General features: G+C 47.4%; 1 protein-coding gene across 5 annotated transcripts in view; it reads left to right on the top strand.

The window, feature by feature from the left end:
• CASKIN2 (CASK interacting protein 2) overlaps positions 1 to 16,809 on the top strand; it is a 103,149-nt gene that overhangs the window by 75,659 nt on the left and 10,681 nt on the right. For 3 of the 5 annotated variants that reach the window (XM_035104452.2, XM_060271847.1, XM_035104454.2), the window contains 12 exons: positions 1,672 to 1,802; positions 2,943 to 3,051; positions 4,116 to 4,224; positions 4,612 to 4,706; positions 5,858 to 5,975; positions 7,539 to 7,724; positions 9,035 to 9,156; positions 10,800 to 10,863; positions 12,761 to 12,855; positions 14,822 to 14,932; positions 15,170 to 15,271; positions 16,588 to 16,726. In XM_035104452.2, the coding sequence (XP_034960343.2) occupies positions 1,672 to 1,802; positions 2,943 to 3,051; positions 4,116 to 4,224; positions 4,612 to 4,706; positions 5,858 to 5,975; positions 7,539 to 7,724; positions 9,035 to 9,156; positions 10,800 to 10,863; positions 12,761 to 12,855; positions 14,822 to 14,932; positions 15,170 to 15,271; positions 16,588 to 16,726 (1,381 nt within the window). The remainder of the gene's footprint in view (positions 1 to 1,671; positions 1,803 to 2,942; positions 3,052 to 4,115; positions 4,225 to 4,611; positions 4,707 to 5,857; positions 5,976 to 7,538; positions 7,725 to 9,034; positions 9,157 to 10,799; positions 10,864 to 12,760; positions 12,856 to 14,821; positions 14,933 to 15,169; positions 15,272 to 16,587; positions 16,727 to 16,809) is intronic. The other 2 variants (XM_035104453.2, XM_035104455.2) reach the window with 2 other exon arrangements.

The raw sequence follows: 16,809 nt of genomic DNA on the forward strand, positions 1-16,809 counted from the left end.
AGAATGTGTGTGTGTGTGTGTGTGTAAAAATATATAATATACTATAGCTGCCAAGTTTTCCCTTTTCTCGCGAGGAAGCCTATTCAGCATAAGGGAATTTCCCTTAAAAAAGGGAGAACTTGGCAGCTATGAATATACATTCCCTCCCCCTAACACTGCCAATCTCCCGGCGTCAACCACCCTTCACATTTCGCCAAATTTAATCCTCAATTTTACATACTACCAGCTCATTAATAAATCATTTATAAATAAACATAATCCATATCTCCTTTTCTCTGTCTGAAAGTCTCAGAAGCCGTCAATACGGTATACACCTATCCCTTTCACTGTTCGTATTTCCAGCTTCAAGGGGGGTGGGCTGATGTAATCTCAACAAAATCTCCCCTCCGTCCTCTGTCTGACAGAGACGGTCAAATTCCCCATTCCTGCTGCTGTAAAGTCTTCATACATCTCCCAAAGGTCTTCCCGTCCCCCATGCCAAAGAATGGCTTTCTGTGGTAATCATGCTGCTGCAGGCACTTGTGAGTAGGCCCATGGGTTGTGGAGGGATACCTCCTGTGTAAGGCCTCGCCATGGCACTGGGACACAACACAGCCCCCAGGAACCTCCATTCCCACTGCGTGCATTCTCAGGTCCTTCTCCACCACCACTCCCACCAGAAGCCAGACAGGCCCTGAGCCTTGCTAATCCTTCCAGGCTGAGGAGGCAAAAGCAAGGCCAGCTGGGCTAGAAGGCCTGGGATTCCAACCTGGCAGAGCTGGCTGTGGATTCCTGTCTCCAGTATTCAGGACAGGTGCAGAGAGGCTGCTCAGAATTCCTGGGGGTGGGGGTCTTCCCCCTAACCTAAATGGCATTATTCTATTCTCATCCCAAGGCCGGGGGTGGCTCGAAGGTCCATTTTTATAACAAATGGGCTATAAATAGGGTGATAAATCTCGAGTCACTGTAACAAAGAATAGCAGACCTCTAGTACAAGCTGCCCTTTGTTTGTGTAGGTGTGTAGGTGCTCCCTGCGGGCAAGGCCAGCTCAAACCCAAAGCTCCCTAAGGTTGAAACTATTTCCCACTGTAGCGACCTTTTCCAGTGCTCAGCCCTGGGCCCTGCATTTGTACCTTTTCTGCCTGCAAAAGAGATCGTTGAGGCAATTGTGATAGCAAGCCTGACTCTGTGCCAAGAGGCACAGGACTTATGCCCCTTTGAGAGCTCTGAAGCAAGGCAAAGATACAGCAGGTGTCATCCATCCATTGCCCCCAACCCCACCCACTTTCTTGTCTGCCGTGGTGGAAAAGGAGAAGTGTCTCCTTCAAAGCACTTGGTGTGGGTGCAGAAGAACTTTCAGCTACAGCTGAAATTTGGCCCACAGGACCTTCCCATTTGGCCCACAGTTGGATCAGCAGCTCCTTACACAGCAGGATTGAATTCCCTACACATCGGCTAATGCTTGGGTTGGGTGTTACAATTCTGCTTAGTTTGGACATACAAGATCTCTCAGGTGCATCTGAACCTGCAGAAAGCAGGTTTGATCAGCTGATCCATGGGGATTTCAGTCGTGCTTGGTCACTGTCTCCTTATAACCTTGCAGGCCAACTTCGACAGGTGGGTGAGACCACTCGCCTGTCAGCCGTCCGATATCATTTTGTCACCCTGCCTCCGTTCTTTTGCCTGCTTTAGGTGGCCCAGCTGCTTTTGAACAGCCACATGTGTGTGGCTCTGCTCGAGGGACAATCCAAAGACACAAGTGACCCTAACTACACCACTCCTCTTCACTTGGCAGCCAAGAACGGGCATAAAGAGATAATCAGGTAAGTCCTTTGGGCACTTGCAGTGCAGGGAGAAGCCAATGGCCTCACTCAGCCCACATGTGCCAGCTCAAGTTCCCCAAGGTGCCAGCATGCGCCACACCGCTCTCAGATATTTCCATCTGTTAGCTCCCCAGCTTAACCTTCCTGAGATTTCAGCTTCTGATTTGAATGTCGTGTCTATTTCATGCCTTACAGTGCAGCTTGGGTATATTGAGTTCATTCTTACTTTTATATTCTCATGCAGCACCCTATTTTGCAAATGCTTCATTCGTTCCATTCCTGCATGGACCCTTATGTGCCGCATGGGGCATCAGAATTTGAAGCTACAGAGCCCTCCTAAATCCTGTTGCCCTCTAAATCCTGTTGAACTCCAACTCCCATCAGCCCCAGCCAGTAATGGCCAATGGTCAGGGGTGCTGGGAGTTGTAGTCCAACAGCATCTGGAGGGACTGCAGGCTCCCTATCCCTGAATTAAAGGAATACAGAGAATACTGTGTTTACAATGGAAATTCACTCCTACAGGACCAAACATAGTCAGACCATCACTCCATCTAGCTCAGTACCGTTTTGTTTTTTTCAATTATTTCGCATTACAAAATACCAAGGCAAAACATTATAGATGAAGATCAAATAATTCTCAGGAAAATAAGATGTTATTGTAAACATAAGAACATTAGAGATAGAAATCAAACCTAAAAATACAATAGACTCCACATCCTTAGCAGTCCTAAACATCCAAGTCTGACACTCAAGCATTCTCTCACCATCCATAATTACCAGCCAACCAGTTATTAAATGTTCTGTCTACAAAAGCATTTGAACTTACTGTTCACCAAATTACCACAGATCAAGTGAAATCCTTACAGCAGTAGGGTTATGTCTTAAATTAGCACGTCAGACTAAACTACAGGGTAAATACACCCACAGTGTCCTTCTGCCATTTAATCCTTCTTGCAACAGATCCCCTGATCATCTCCTCCACCTGCCGGCCATCCTTCTCGCTCTCTCTGTCTCTCTCACACACGCCAGCCTCTCCAATGGCACATAGTAAGCATCAAGACTTGGGTATTCATTCTGGAGCAATCAGTCACATCTTTTGACTTGCTGGCACTCATTGCTTATATATTCCTGCCCGCACAGGCAACTTCTGAAAGCTGGAATCGAGATCAACAAGCAGACGAAAACGGGGACTGCCTTGCATGAAGCAGCGTTGTATGGGAAGACCGAGGTGGTGCGCCTGCTGCTACAAGTGAGACTAAAAGTAAAGCCGTAGTCAAGGACGGGGAATGATTGCTTGGTGACAATTGGAGAGGCCACAGGCCTTGGAGTTGAGGTAGAAATAGGGAACAAAGAAGAGGAGAGGGTGTGAGAGCCCACAGAGGAGACACTGGGCTATCTGTGAGTCAGTTCTGAGAGGAAACACTGTGCAGAAAAGCATGGTAGCTCTGTCCCTCGAGGCAGGAAAAGAATGTGGCCTGCAGCTTGGTGTGATATATAGGATTGAGGAGAAGCTCCAATCTCTGGTTCAGTTGTAGTCTGACAAGAAATAAGGTCATACAACCCACCTGTCCTGTGCTGAAAGTACACAAGAGGGAGCTGCTAGCCTCTCTCTCACACACAAACACCACTTGGATGTGCACACCAACTGAGTGTTCAGTAGCCATGTGAAGAAGTCCTGTATGATTGCTCCTCGTATGGAGTAGCCCAGCACACATGCAATTGTCTGCACCTATAACCCATTCACCTGGCTGCCGAATAGGTGGCCAGCCAGAGGCGATGCTAGCCTTTGCACCTGTGTTGAGGCTAGAACCAACCATCCCTGGAAGTGACTGCAAACAGTGTTACGAAACAGATACAGGAGTTGATCCGTTTGTTTATTGTTTCATTTGCACTTTTAATGCACTACTTTAGCCTCTCTTTTTTGCGAACGAGGGTAATGACTGCCTTATGGGAAGCTGAGGCTGAGAGTGTGAGGCAAACCCAAGGCCTCCCTGTGTTTTGAAACTGAGGCCTTGCATGTTGTGTGACGCGACCCTCTATAACTGGCCTAGTCTACTTTGTTCTGCGAGCTTAACCTGTTCTCAGACAGTGGGGAGGCAGTCTCTGGGTGAAGACAGGCCTGCTTTTGCTCTCAAGGACTGTGATATTATTAGCAGGCTGCTGTGAATATCTCACCAGCACCTAGCACCAGCCCTAGCTCAGCCAAATACTCAAATGCTGAAACCAGCCTAGATTTTTTTTTAAAAAAAGTTCCCTCAAGGAGGTTGTCCCCCCCGTTTCCAAGCCCACCGCTAACTTTCTCTCTGTGGGTAGGGTGGCATCGACGTCAACATCCGCAACACCTACAACCAGACAGCTCTGGACATCGTGAACCAGTTCACCACTTCACACGCCAGCAAGGACATCAAGCAACTACTACGAGGTGAGCAGGCCCCAAAAGTATCCCCACTAGGCCCTAATGTGGGGAGGAGGCAGATGACACCCACCTTAATGAACCCACAGGATGGTGCAAACTGGTGAAGGGCATATGGGGGGTCAGCACTGAAATCTCTTGGGGAGGGGCAGGGTGGGTACTTGGGGGTTTTCAGCCTCCTGGCTTTCGCTGAATTATAACATGAAGGAGCCCACCTTGCAAAGCTGCAGGGGAGGCTGGTTGCAACATACCAAGAGGCGTAGGCTGTGGGGCAAAGGAGGAATGAAGCGCACAGCAAGTAACGACGTCCTCTTTTCCCCTTTTTGCTAATTTTCCTGCCCATTCTTTCCCCCTCTGTCCCCCTCCTTCTCACTTCCCCAAACCCTTTGTCTTCAGAGGCATCAGGAATCCTGAAGGTCCGAGCTTTGAAGGATTTTTGGAACCTCCATGACCCAACTGCTCTCAATGTCCGCGCCGGAGATATCATCACGGTAAGAGATTGGCGGAAGCCATAGAAGCTCCTGAAACGCTCCGAGAGACAGCACTCTGCATCTGTTCTGTGATCCCATGCACGGACCTCAGCTAGGACTGCGGTGACCTATTTGAAAAATTGTAGGCTTACTAGAGTTTGAGGGAGAAATTGGGCCCAGTTATGATTTTAATGCAGACCTACTGAATGTGCACTTCCCCAAACCAGTGTGTGAACTGAGAGACCAGCTATGCTTTGAAATTCCCATTTCTCTGAATTTTGCAGTGCAATTCTTCAAAAAAAGTGCACGAAAATGCACATATCAAAGGAAGGTGGCTGCAAAATACCGTACATTATATTAGAGGAGATTGCTTGCAAAAATGTATCTATTGGGAGAAATGAGCTCTAAAATATTGATAAATTTTCATGAGCGCTTTAAAAAAAAAAAGGCAGACTGGTACATAAATGTGGTAAACTGAACCTAAGTTTGGAAAACTGATAAACTTAGAGAAATCAAAAGTGACAGATTCTTCTAGTCCTAGCTTGTATTAGCGGAAGAATCATCTCTACTATATAGGAGGCAGTAGAAGTACTATTGTAATCAGATTTTGTGTATGGTTGTGGTCAAGAGAGTTAAAGAAGGATGCAGGCAAATTCACGAAGTAATAGAAATTACAGTGGATAGGGGAGGTATAACATTTTGACAGAGCTGTGTGCATGGCAGAGTTCTGCAGGAGCAGAGAAAAAGGCACAAGCATTGAATTCAGCTGAGAACAAGTTTCTAGTCCTCGTGGTTGAATAGACAAGTTTGGTCTAATCATAACCATTCTTGGCATTTATATTCCCCTTTAGAATGTTCAAAGCACTTCACTGCATGCAACGACCCTATAATATGTAGGCCCTGTATTTATAGTTTCATCTTGCAGGTGGTGGTGGTGGGGTTTAAGTAAGAAGAGAATGAATTCCCTAGGGGAAAACCTACTTGAAATATGAACAGTGGGCTTCCTCTGTCGTAACTCAGTTGCTTAGCCACTGTGCTGCACACCAGCTTTACAAAATCCTGCTTTTGTGGTGAGCTTAAATATCATGATCCCGTGGTCCCTTTCAACCTCCTGATTCTGCCATCCTATATCCACCCTGTCCCACTGATCATGAGAACTCTTCTCTCAACAGGTTCTGGAGCAGCATGCAGACGGACGCTGGAAGGGTCATATCCATGACTCTCAGAAAGGCACTGACCGAGTTGGTTACTTCCCTCCATCCATTGTCGAAGTCATCAGCAAGCGGACAGGTTGGTCCACGAACACAACTGGGGAACTCTGGAGGAGGCCAAAGATGTGATTGGAGGAGGGCGGCGGCGGCAGCAGCTGCAAAGGGAGTAGGAAAACCTGTGATTCCATTTCCCAGTAAACCCCATTCATTCACTGTCTTCTCCCTGCCACCCCCTCTCTGTCTGCAAAAAGAACTCCTATCATCGCCGCCACTTCCTCCCCTAGCTACTCAATGACAGCGACCTCTGCCAACACTTGCCTTCACCACGGACATAGTCAAACAGCACCAGGGACATTATTATTCAGGGCACGGTGGTTACCCCACCCCCCACCCCAGTACTGTTCAAACACACTTTTTTCACGAGAGGAAGCTCCCCACTTTTTCAGCAGGAGGAAGATCGTGAATATAAGAATATCCAAAGGGGCTCCCTTCTGCCGTGCTTTCTGAAAAGGATAACATGGAGGACCTCTTGCAACAGAGAGAGCAATAACCTCTTTAAAAGAAATGGGGGGAATCCCATCGCTCCTGCTCCTTTCTCAGCAAGGAAGAATGGGAGTTAAAGCACATTAAAATGTATAAAACTACATAAACTGTTATTATCATTGACTATTAATATGCAGGTGGCCTGTGGAAGCCCAGCAAAGCGGTGTCTGTTAGTCCTGGGAGTGAAAGGTGTGAATACTTTCACACCTTTCTTTCTAGAAGGTATTCAGATCCCACCTTAACCAGGGACAATTGTAGGGGACCCCCCCCCATTCCTCAAAACTTGCTGAATTGTGGATGCAGCTAAATTGGGGGGCCAGCCATGCGTGTGATTTCTGATTGGATACAAATAAGTAATTCTCCTCAGCTCATGAATGGATGCTGCAGATATTCAGTTTTCTTTGCAGGTGTATATTTACTGCAGGCCACCTGAGGTTGGAGACTTGAAAGTTGTTTTAAGAGATGCTTGGTTCAGGTGGCGTATTTATCTTTCTCACGACATGCATACAGAAACAACACGCATGCACACACATTTCTTTTCTCCCACTGCCGCCTCTGGTCAAACAGGTTTTGCAGGTTTTCGAAAAGCCACGCAACGCTTGTTTGCCAGAGGCGGAAGTGTGATGAGATGACTATACACGTCATAAGCTGCAGTAACTCTTTGAAACCACCTTGAGCTCTCTTGACTTTCTCCAGCCGTAGACACTATGAACCGGTGAAACTAAAGGACCAGATAGAGCACTTTGGGAATCCTATTATGTAGGCAAGAGGGGGAAATCAGGGAAGGAAGGACAAAGTTCTGCACTTGCTCCTCTGACGCTGTTGCCAACGATCATCCTAAACTGCTGAGAGACTCTTATAGGAAAAACTCTGGCTAATGAATGAACATCTGATATTCTGTCCCTCTGTATGTTCTTATAATGAAGCAGCAGCATCACCCCTACATATGCTCCTTGAACAGCTAAGTCACAGCAGCCTTCCTCATAGGCCCCCAGTCCTGTGCAGTGCTTCTGGGACCAGGCAGGTGCCCACCCCGCCCTCCTTGCCTACACAAACACACACACTTTCCTTACCCGCGTGTTTTGTTCTCTACATGCAGGCCTGACTCTTCCCCGCATGGCGCCCTTGCACCCGTGCCAGAGCTTTGCCAAGGGCCAACAGGTTACCACTGCCACCCCTCCCAGTGGGCCGCAGCCTCACACTGATGCCTCTCCACCCGTTTCGCCGCAGGCACCCCTCGGCCTACCTGCCCTGACCAGGACAGCCCCAACTCCTGAAAGCCCAGGTCAGGGCCATTGCTGGGCTGGGCAAGCGTGTCCTCCATTCACACTGCCTGGGAATGAGTGAGGACAACTCTGGGGTGGGGAGAAGGAATGAAGAGAAGTAGCAGGTGAAAAGGGATATGATTTCAGCTGGGGGTGGAGGTGTAACCCAGGCACCCCCAAGATCGGATCTCCAGATGTTTTGGGACTACAACTCCCATCATCCCTAGCTAACAGGACCAGTGGTCAGGGATTATGGGAATTGTAGTCCCAAAACATCTGGAGGGTCGAGTCTGAGGATGCCTGGTGTAACCAGACCCTCTTCCTCACACATTTGTACCCCAAGTAAATATCTTTTCTCTCTTGTCACACACATACACTCACACAGACACCTGCTAGAGGGGGGGGGCAGGGCGAGAAATAGAGAAATATCCCCCCTTCTGGAAAATTCATGTGGCACTGCTATACCCCAGATCCCTCCTGCAAAATTCTCAGTGATTTATAACTGGCTTCGCTACACATCTTTGTCTCTGTCCCAGGGTCCACCTTCCTTAATGTATGCTCGCTGCTGCCCCTTCCCACCACTGCCCCTCCCTCTCCCCAATAGCTATCCACCATTTTTCCAGGGGCAGTGGGCTGTTCTCACCTGTCGCTGATAAACCCTGCCTAAAGGACATGCGTTCATCCAGGTAACCCCTTCCTTTTGCATACACCTTAAGTTCACATTTTAGCTTCATCGAGGCATACCAGCCGCGAGCGTCCGGTCTCGCCCAAAGCAGAAACCCACCAATGTGCACATCCCTGCCACTGATCAAGCCTGCTTTCCATGCTCATGCACACACCTGCCATTGAGGTACCCTCCGTGCTGCACAGACAACACACCCCATCATTGCATGCAAACCTGCCTGCCAGCTGTGTCCTCCTAGGCCACATTTCCCTTCCCCTTCCCCCCCCATCAGTCTTGCATGAGAGGGACCGCCGCTGCTAGATGCTTCTTTAAAAAGATGCTTCCCAACCTCACCCATCGGGAATGGGTGGTGGGGAGTGGGGTAGGGGAGAAAGAATCACAACAGCTATATGTTGCTACAGGAAATAAAAAGTCACCCCGTGACTACAATGCCCCAACTGGATACCGAGTGACCTGCCTTGGCAGCCAGGGAAGCCTGCTTGGGTGCTCTTGTGGCAAAGCCTGCAGAGAAATCTGTGACGGGGTGCTAGTCCTACCAGCAGGTGCCCCTTAACTTTGCCTGCCTGCTTAGTGCTTGAGGGCCGACTGGGCTCTTCTCCCTCCTTACCACCCCCATGCCAAAATCTGTCCTCTCTCCCCAAGCAGCAGGTGACAGGAACAGCGTGGGCAGCGAGGGCAGCATTGGCAGCATCCGGAGCGCTGGCAGCGGTCAGAGTACCGAGGGCACCAATGGGCAAATCACTGGACTCCTCATTGAGAATGTCAAGGTAAAAGGGGCGCGGATTTCTCTGCACCAAGGCATGAAACCTCTGCTGTTCACCCTACTGCCGCCACGCCCCGGTCTCCCCGGTTTTTGTTATCTCCCGTTCCTGGGTCACATCCCCAAGTTCATTTCACATGGGTTAGTTGCCTGTAGACAGGTGGCGCTGTGGTTAAACCACTGAGCCTAGGGCTTGCTGATCAGAAGGTCGGCGGTTCGAATCCCTGTGACGGGGTGAGCTCCCGTTGCTTGGTCCCAGCTCCTGCCAACCTAGCAGTTCGAAAGCACGTCAAAATGCAAGTAGATAAATAGGAACCGCTACAGCGGGAAGGTAAACGGCGTTTCCATGTGCTGCTCTGGTTTGCCAGAAGCGGCTTTGTCATGCTGGCCACATGACCTGGAAGCTATATGCCAATAATGCGAGATGAGCGCGCAACCCCAGAGTCGGTCACGACTGGACCTAATGGTCAGGGGTCCCTTTACCTTTACCTAGTTGCCTGTAGACAGAGGGTGTTCATACAGTCAACGACAAAAGTGTAAGGAAGCAGGCTATTAAATCTAACGTTCTCTTTAGAACTAAAAGTGATGAGATGTGGGAATGGCCTCCCACTTTTTTATTGTAATGTAGTCTTGTTTCAGACTTCTCTAAGCCACAGTGGGCTTGATCAGAGCTGTGTTGGGTGCAAGGGATGTACTTAACCCTGTTTTTCAAGTTATATATTCCCCCCCCCCCCGCTTGCTGATTTTATTTTCTCCTCAAGGGAAAAGAGATCAGCAACTCATTAGTTTCTTACTTTTTTGCTTGTTGGGCTACAAGCACATGCCCCCTTTATTACAGCAACTTGAAAGAAAATTAGTACTATATCTCTTCAAATTCTGTGCTGGTGGAAGTACAATTCCCCTAAATCAGATATTTCGACATCTCGGGGATTTATCCAGGTGTATTCAAAGGCAAAACACTATATATCTTTTATAATGGAGGGTAGAAGGGGAACCTTGCGGTCTTTGGGGAGTTATGGTGCAGAGAGCTGTGCTGTACCATCCATGGGAAGCTGCCTTCTCCTGAGACAGATCATTGGTCCATCTATCTCAGTATTGTCAACTCTGACTGGCAGCCTTTTTCCAGGGTTTCATACAGAGGACACTCCCAGCCCTATTTGAAGATGCTGGGGATTGGCTCAAGGCCCTTCTGTGTACAGAGCGAGTGCTCATCCCCTCTCCCAAAGGACTGTTCTCCCTCCTTGCTGCTTCTCCACTTTCTCGCCCAGATCTTTAAGATGATGTGCATATCTGCACATGACTTGGTTCCCCAAGATTCATCTTGCTTCTTCATAGAGAAAAGACTAAAACAGCAACTCTTCTGGTTTTGGCTGCTGTTACCAGGAAGGGTGGAGATAGCCTGTGGGGACCTACATGCCTAGAATTTGGCTATATGGGTAGCAGGAATTCTTGTGCCCAAACAGCTAAGTATAGAGGAGCATCACTTAACCCTTGGCACATTCAATTGGTCAGGATTCAGCCACAACTGCAAACAATCCCTGCATGCAAAAAGCTGAGTGCGAAGAGAAAAGTCACAATGTGCACCCAGTTCATGGTTCTCTTGTTTCTGACCTGAGTCTTGGCTCCTTCTCTCTTCTTTTTTTTATGCAGCCATTTTCACCGACTGGTGAGGATCTTCAGCATTCTCACAATGGCCAGACGAATTCCGTGATAGGTAAGAGGAGAGACGAATGGGCTGGTGGGAGATCGAAAGTGACATTGCAAACGCAGTAAATAGAAAGCAGAGGGACTCTAAAAATGGGGGGCATCTGTAGGGGGTTTGCTGTCTGCCTGACAGGGGCAATAAGCAAGGGAGTGCTGAGAGGTACATTCATGGTGCCTGTCCTTCAGTTGTGGAATGCCCTTCCCAAATATCTTTGGGAAAACCTTCCCAACCTTCCTGTTTGAGTTGACAGCCAACAGCGTGTTAAATAATAATAATAATAATAATAATAATAATAATAATAATAATAATAATAATTTATACCCCACCCATCTGGCTGGGTTTCCCCATCCACTCTGGGCGGCTTCCAACAGAAAAATAAAATACAATAATCTATTAAGCATTAAAAGCCTCCCTAAACAGGGCTGCCTTCAGATGTCTTCTAAAAATCTTCTAAAAAGTAGGCAGCGACTGATGTTTGGTTTCTGTATAGTTCACATATGAAGTAAGATACTCCATTTTACAGTTGAGTCCTTGAAATGGTATGGGATAGAAATTATACAAAAATTAAAATAGTCTAGATTAACCTGTGGTTCAACTGTGAATATACATACATACAGTTGTGCCTTGGTTCTCGAACGCCTTGGTACTCGTACGTTTTTGGTCCCAAACGCCGAAAACCCGGAAGTAAGTGTCCCAGTTTTCAAACGTTTTTCGGAAGCTGAACGTCCGACATGGCTTCCGCTTGAGTGCAGGAAGCTCCTGCAGCCAATCGGAAGCCGCGCCTTAGTTTTCGAACGGTTTCGGGAGTCGAACGGACGTCCGGAATGGATTACGTTGGAGAACCAACTGTACATAATTTTATTTGTATACTGCCTTTCCACAGCTCAAACCTTGCTCAAGGTGGTTTACAACATGAAAAAAACACATAACTAGAACACAACAAAGAACAAACAATAAATGAATCATTAAAAAGTACAAAACGAAACTGAACAATTTCCTCTTAAATCACAACGGAATCTAAAACAATGATACAAAAAACCAATAGCAACAACCCACCCCACCAAAAAAAACCGGACTCTTTCTGGTTGAAGCTTCTGGGACAGTCAGAACATTTGTGGGGTTTCTCTCCTGTGTGGCTGATCCTGTGCTCAGGAGGGAGGTGTTCTGGAAGAAGCACTTCCCACAATCCAAGCACTTATTTTTTTCTTTTTAAAAAAATATATTTATTAAAGATTTTCAAACATACAAAAATACAAAACACACGAAACACAAAAAATACAAAAATACAAAATACACAAAAATACAAAAACAAAAAATCTTACTTATAACCCTTATTTCTGATCTATAGACTTCCTCTTCCTCCTCCTGCTGCGCTTCTTTACATTTCATATTTAGTAAATTCTAAATCTTATATAAACTCTAAATTTACTTCAATATAGATATTTTACTATATCTATTGTATCTTATCCTTTAAACACTCAATCTATATCTTACTTCTTAATTAAAATATCCTTATCTTCTAACAATACTTATTTTCAAACCCTTATATTGTCTACAACCTCCTTGTATCTCCCTCACTACCCTTGAATCACCCACAATGCAAGCACTTATAAGGCTTTCCCCGTGTGCAGACTTTGATGCCTTACAAGGTTTGGGCTGCTACTGAACATTTCCCCACGCTTCCCTCTGTTCCCAAGTGCCGGAAGTGCCACCGCTGCCTTCATTCATTCATTCATTCATTCATTCATTTTGATGAGGCTGCTTTGCAGCACCCACACAAGCCCCACTGAAATAAGCAAGTGTTGTGTATCTAGGAACAGTGTTTCCCTGGGTTATTTTGCCCTGCGTTGATTCTGTCCGAGGCTCCATGGGCCTGCTATGATGACCCTGCTCTGGCTCCTTTCAGGGACACTGGGGCACCAGAACCTCTCCAACTGTAACACCAACGACAGGATCTTCTCCCACCAATATCTACGGCCAGAGCAGCTCCTGGAAGGGAAGGTACTGAAATCAATCTTAACTAATGTTTTATATATAAATCCATTGGTTCTAGCATCAGGCTACTCCCCATAAAAGGGAACAAAGTTTGAATGGTATCGCCAGGGGTGACCAACTCCCAAGAGACTGCAATCTACTCACAGAGTTAAAAACTGGCAGTGATCTACCCCCCTTTTTTGGGTTCAGGTCAAAGTTGTTGAGCTTTTCTTAGGAAGGAAAGCCCTGTTTGGGGGGGGGTTCAGGTCAAAGTTGTTGAGCTTTTTTAGGGAGGAGGAAAGCCCCGTTTTTTTTGGGGGGGGGTGCCGGGCTTTTTTTTTAAGGGAAGCCAAAGTTATCTATCTTCTTTGGGGGGGGTGCCAGTGATCTACCGGTAGATCACGATCTACCTATTGGACGTGCCTGGTGTAAAACAACCTTGCCCCAGTCCATCCTAGAGTTAGACACACTTTCCATTAAAATAACTCAGGGGATTACAGCTTCCCCCACTTGTGCTGTATTGTGGGCCCTGTATATGTCTTATGTTTATATGGACAACACATTTTAATCCTGTTTTTAAGTTGTATTTTAATCAATTGTTTTTATACCTGATGTTAGCCACCCGGAGCCCGGTCTTGGCCGGGGAGGGCGGGGTATAAATAACATTTATTATTATTATTTAGAATGACTTGGGGGGCAAGAATTTGTCCACGTCTGTTAATTTTATCAAGAGAATACCTTAAGCTTGGTACTTGAATTTTTATTTTTGTTTTTATATATAGAGAGAAAAACCTTTCCCTCCATAAGGAACAAAGAGGTCCCAGATAGAAGCAGGGAGTTGTCAGGTTCTGGCTAGTCAAAATACGTGACTCAAGGTCTGAGTTCGGCTTTCTGAGCAAAGCAGTCCTGTTTGAATCAGTTAATGGCAAAACAGTGCATTTGATTGATGCTCTGGGTCACACAAGATCCTGCTGAAAGAGCCATGGGCAGGGAAGTGGTTATGGACAAAATGTGGCAAAATGAGGGACCAAAAAAAGGGAAAAGAATAGGAGTTCTGGGTAAGCGTGGCAGATCCTGAAGGCGGGAAGTTGGATATGAGCTGGAAACCTAAGCTGTTGGCTGGGCTTGCCAAACTGCTATAAGCATGAATTATGGATTACTTTGCTTGCTTTTGTGTGTGTGGAGGGGTGGGTAGTTATCCATTCTCAAGGAACTCTGTATTATCTGGCTGAAACACTTTTGACGCCATAGAATTCTAGTATTTGAATATTAAGTGGTGTTATTTTTCCCATTATTATTTCAGTGCTCACAAAGACTCTGTAGAATGCTGTCCCTTGTGGGGTTGCCACATATATGCATTGGACTGGGGGGGAAGCTGAAAAGCACAGTGGGTTGAAGAGGAGATCGCTGTGGAGCCAACAAGTTCAGGATTGATGAATTGATCCTAAACAGAGATGTGAAGGCTCAGGGGAAAAAACCTGGGAAAATTCAGGGGATGGGTTTTTTCCCCATTTTTTCAGGGGGTTTCCCAGCTTTCAAATCTCAAGTCCCAATTAAAGAACATAAACCCATTGATACCTGCCTTTTTTTTTAATGGTAGGTTAGGTTGAGAGGCATTGACTGGCCCAAGGTCACCTAGCGAGCTCCATGGCTGAGTGGGGGATTCAAACCCTGGTCTCCCAGGTCCTAGTCCGACACTCTAACCACTACACCATGCTGGCTCTCCTATACCTGCCATATCGGGACCAGGCTAAATGGCCAGGGTACCTTTTGAGCGAGCGCTCGAGATTGAGAACCAGCAGTCTTTTTAAAAAGCTGTTCCGGGAGATTTGTTTGCATTTATCCAACCATTGTAGGGGCATGTGATGCATTCAGGATGCACTAGTGGCAAGTGCTCCATCACTGATCTCCATGGAGTGATGGCAGGAGTGCATTGGCCCCTCCTAGTCTGCACCACTGCCACACAAGGGACTTCTCTGTCTCCCCTCTGCAGGATGCTGAAGCCATTTACAATTGGCTGAGTGAATTCCAGCTGGAGGGCTACGCAGCCAACTTCCTGAATGCAGGCTACGATGTGCCCACTATCAGCCGCATGACCCCGGAGGTAAGGCATGGGGGAAGCAGAAGGGGCTGAGCAAAAGGGAGGGAGGAAGACGTTTTGGTTTCCCTGCCATCACCCATCTGCACCTTTACTGCCTGGTGCTTTGTGAGACCTTCCCAGGAGTGCCATTGCAGAACATGTGCTGCACATGATTTATAAAGCATCCTGTGCTAGACCACATAGTACACGTGCCTGCTTGTTAGACGTTAATGAGGGCACCTGTGCCTCTCTTTGTTTCAGGACCTCACAGCCATTGGGGTGACCAAGCCAGGCCACAGGAAGAAAATATCCACCGAGATTGGGCAGCTCAGCATTGCCGAATGGCTCCCAAATTACATCCCTGTGAGTATGGACCACACCCCTGTCAGCTACATCCCTGCCAGCCAATCAGAATCAGGGTGCAACCCAAAGCCCTGAAGACCTGGGCAAAGGGGCAGGTTTACACAGAGGGTTATGGGGTTCTTAAACTAACTGTGCCCCTGAAGGACCAGGTGCGCAGCCTGGGAGTCATTTTGGACTCACAGCTGTCCATGGAGGCACAGGTCAATTCTGTGTCCAGGGCAGCTGTCTATCAGCTCCATCTGGTACGCAGGCTGAGACCCTACCTGCCCACGGACTGTCTCACCAGAGTGGTGCATGCTCTAGTTATCGCCCGCTTGGACTACTGCAATGTGCTCTACGTGGGGCTACCTTTGAAGGTGACCCGGAAACTACAACCAATCCAGAATGCGGCAGCTAGACTGGTGACTGGGAGCAGCCGCCGAGACCATATAACACCAGTCCTGAAAGACCAACATTGGCTCCCAGTACGTTTCCAAGCACAATTCAAAGTGTTGGTGCTGACCTTTAAAGGCCTAAACAGCCTCAGCCCAGTATACCTGAAGGAGCGTCTCCTCCCCCATCATTCTGCCCGGACACTGAGGTCCAGTGCCAAGGGCCTTCTGGTGGTTCCCTCACTGCGAGAAGCAAAGCTACAGGGAACCAGGCAGAGGGCCTTCTCGGTAGTGGCACCCACCCTGTGGAACACTTTCCCATCAGAGGTCAAAGAGATAAATAACTACCTGACATTTAGAAAACATCTGAAGGCAGCCCTTTTTAGGGAAGTTTTTAATTTGTGTCTTCTCCAGTCTCCAGAGAGTAGCTGGAAGTGGGGAGGCAGAAAAAGATCCTCCTTTCCTTACACTCTGCAGTTTTAATCCGAAATCTTAGGCGCAGTACTGCGCCCAGAGCTCAGAAACTGCTCACGCTATTGAAATTCCCTGTCACAAAATGTGCCTAGAACAATGGATGTTTCGAACACTGGTTCCAAGTCTTCTCTGTCAGTGACTAGTATTGATTATGATGGACAATAATCGCAACAACAACAACAATTGTGTCATTTATGTTATCCTACCCCTTCTCCAAGGAGCACAGGGTGTCATACACAGTTTCCCCCCACTACCAGCTTTCATTCTTGCGACATCCATTTATAAGCACTAGATATTTTAGGTGGCAGCTGTAGGCCTATGTGTGGAGCTGATGGCATTTAGAAACTGCGTCTTTCTGCCTGTGGGATGCTCTTTACCGATACAGCTTCCAAAGACTCGCTCAGGCAACATTCTGCGGAAAGCAGCGTGGGATTTGCTATAAGAGCTCATTGTGGTTGTGCTGTCTTCTAGGATGACCTAATGGAGTGGCTGAGTGCCCTTGGGCTACCCCAGTACCACAAGAAGCTGGTGAGCAACGGCTATGACTCCATCAGCATCGTGACAGATCTGACTTGGGAGGACTTGCAGGAGATTGGCATCAACAAGCTCGGTGAGGGGGAAAGAAGGGAAACCAACCACTTGGGAACTCCTGGCTGCTTGTTTCAGTCCTGCACTACATAAACATGAGTGGTG

This window comes from Zootoca vivipara, chromosome 2, assembly GCF_963506605.1.
Source record: "Zootoca vivipara chromosome 2, rZooViv1.1, whole genome shotgun sequence".
In the NCBI taxonomy this organism is placed as follows: domain Eukaryota; kingdom Metazoa; phylum Chordata; class Lepidosauria; order Squamata; family Lacertidae; genus Zootoca; species Zootoca vivipara.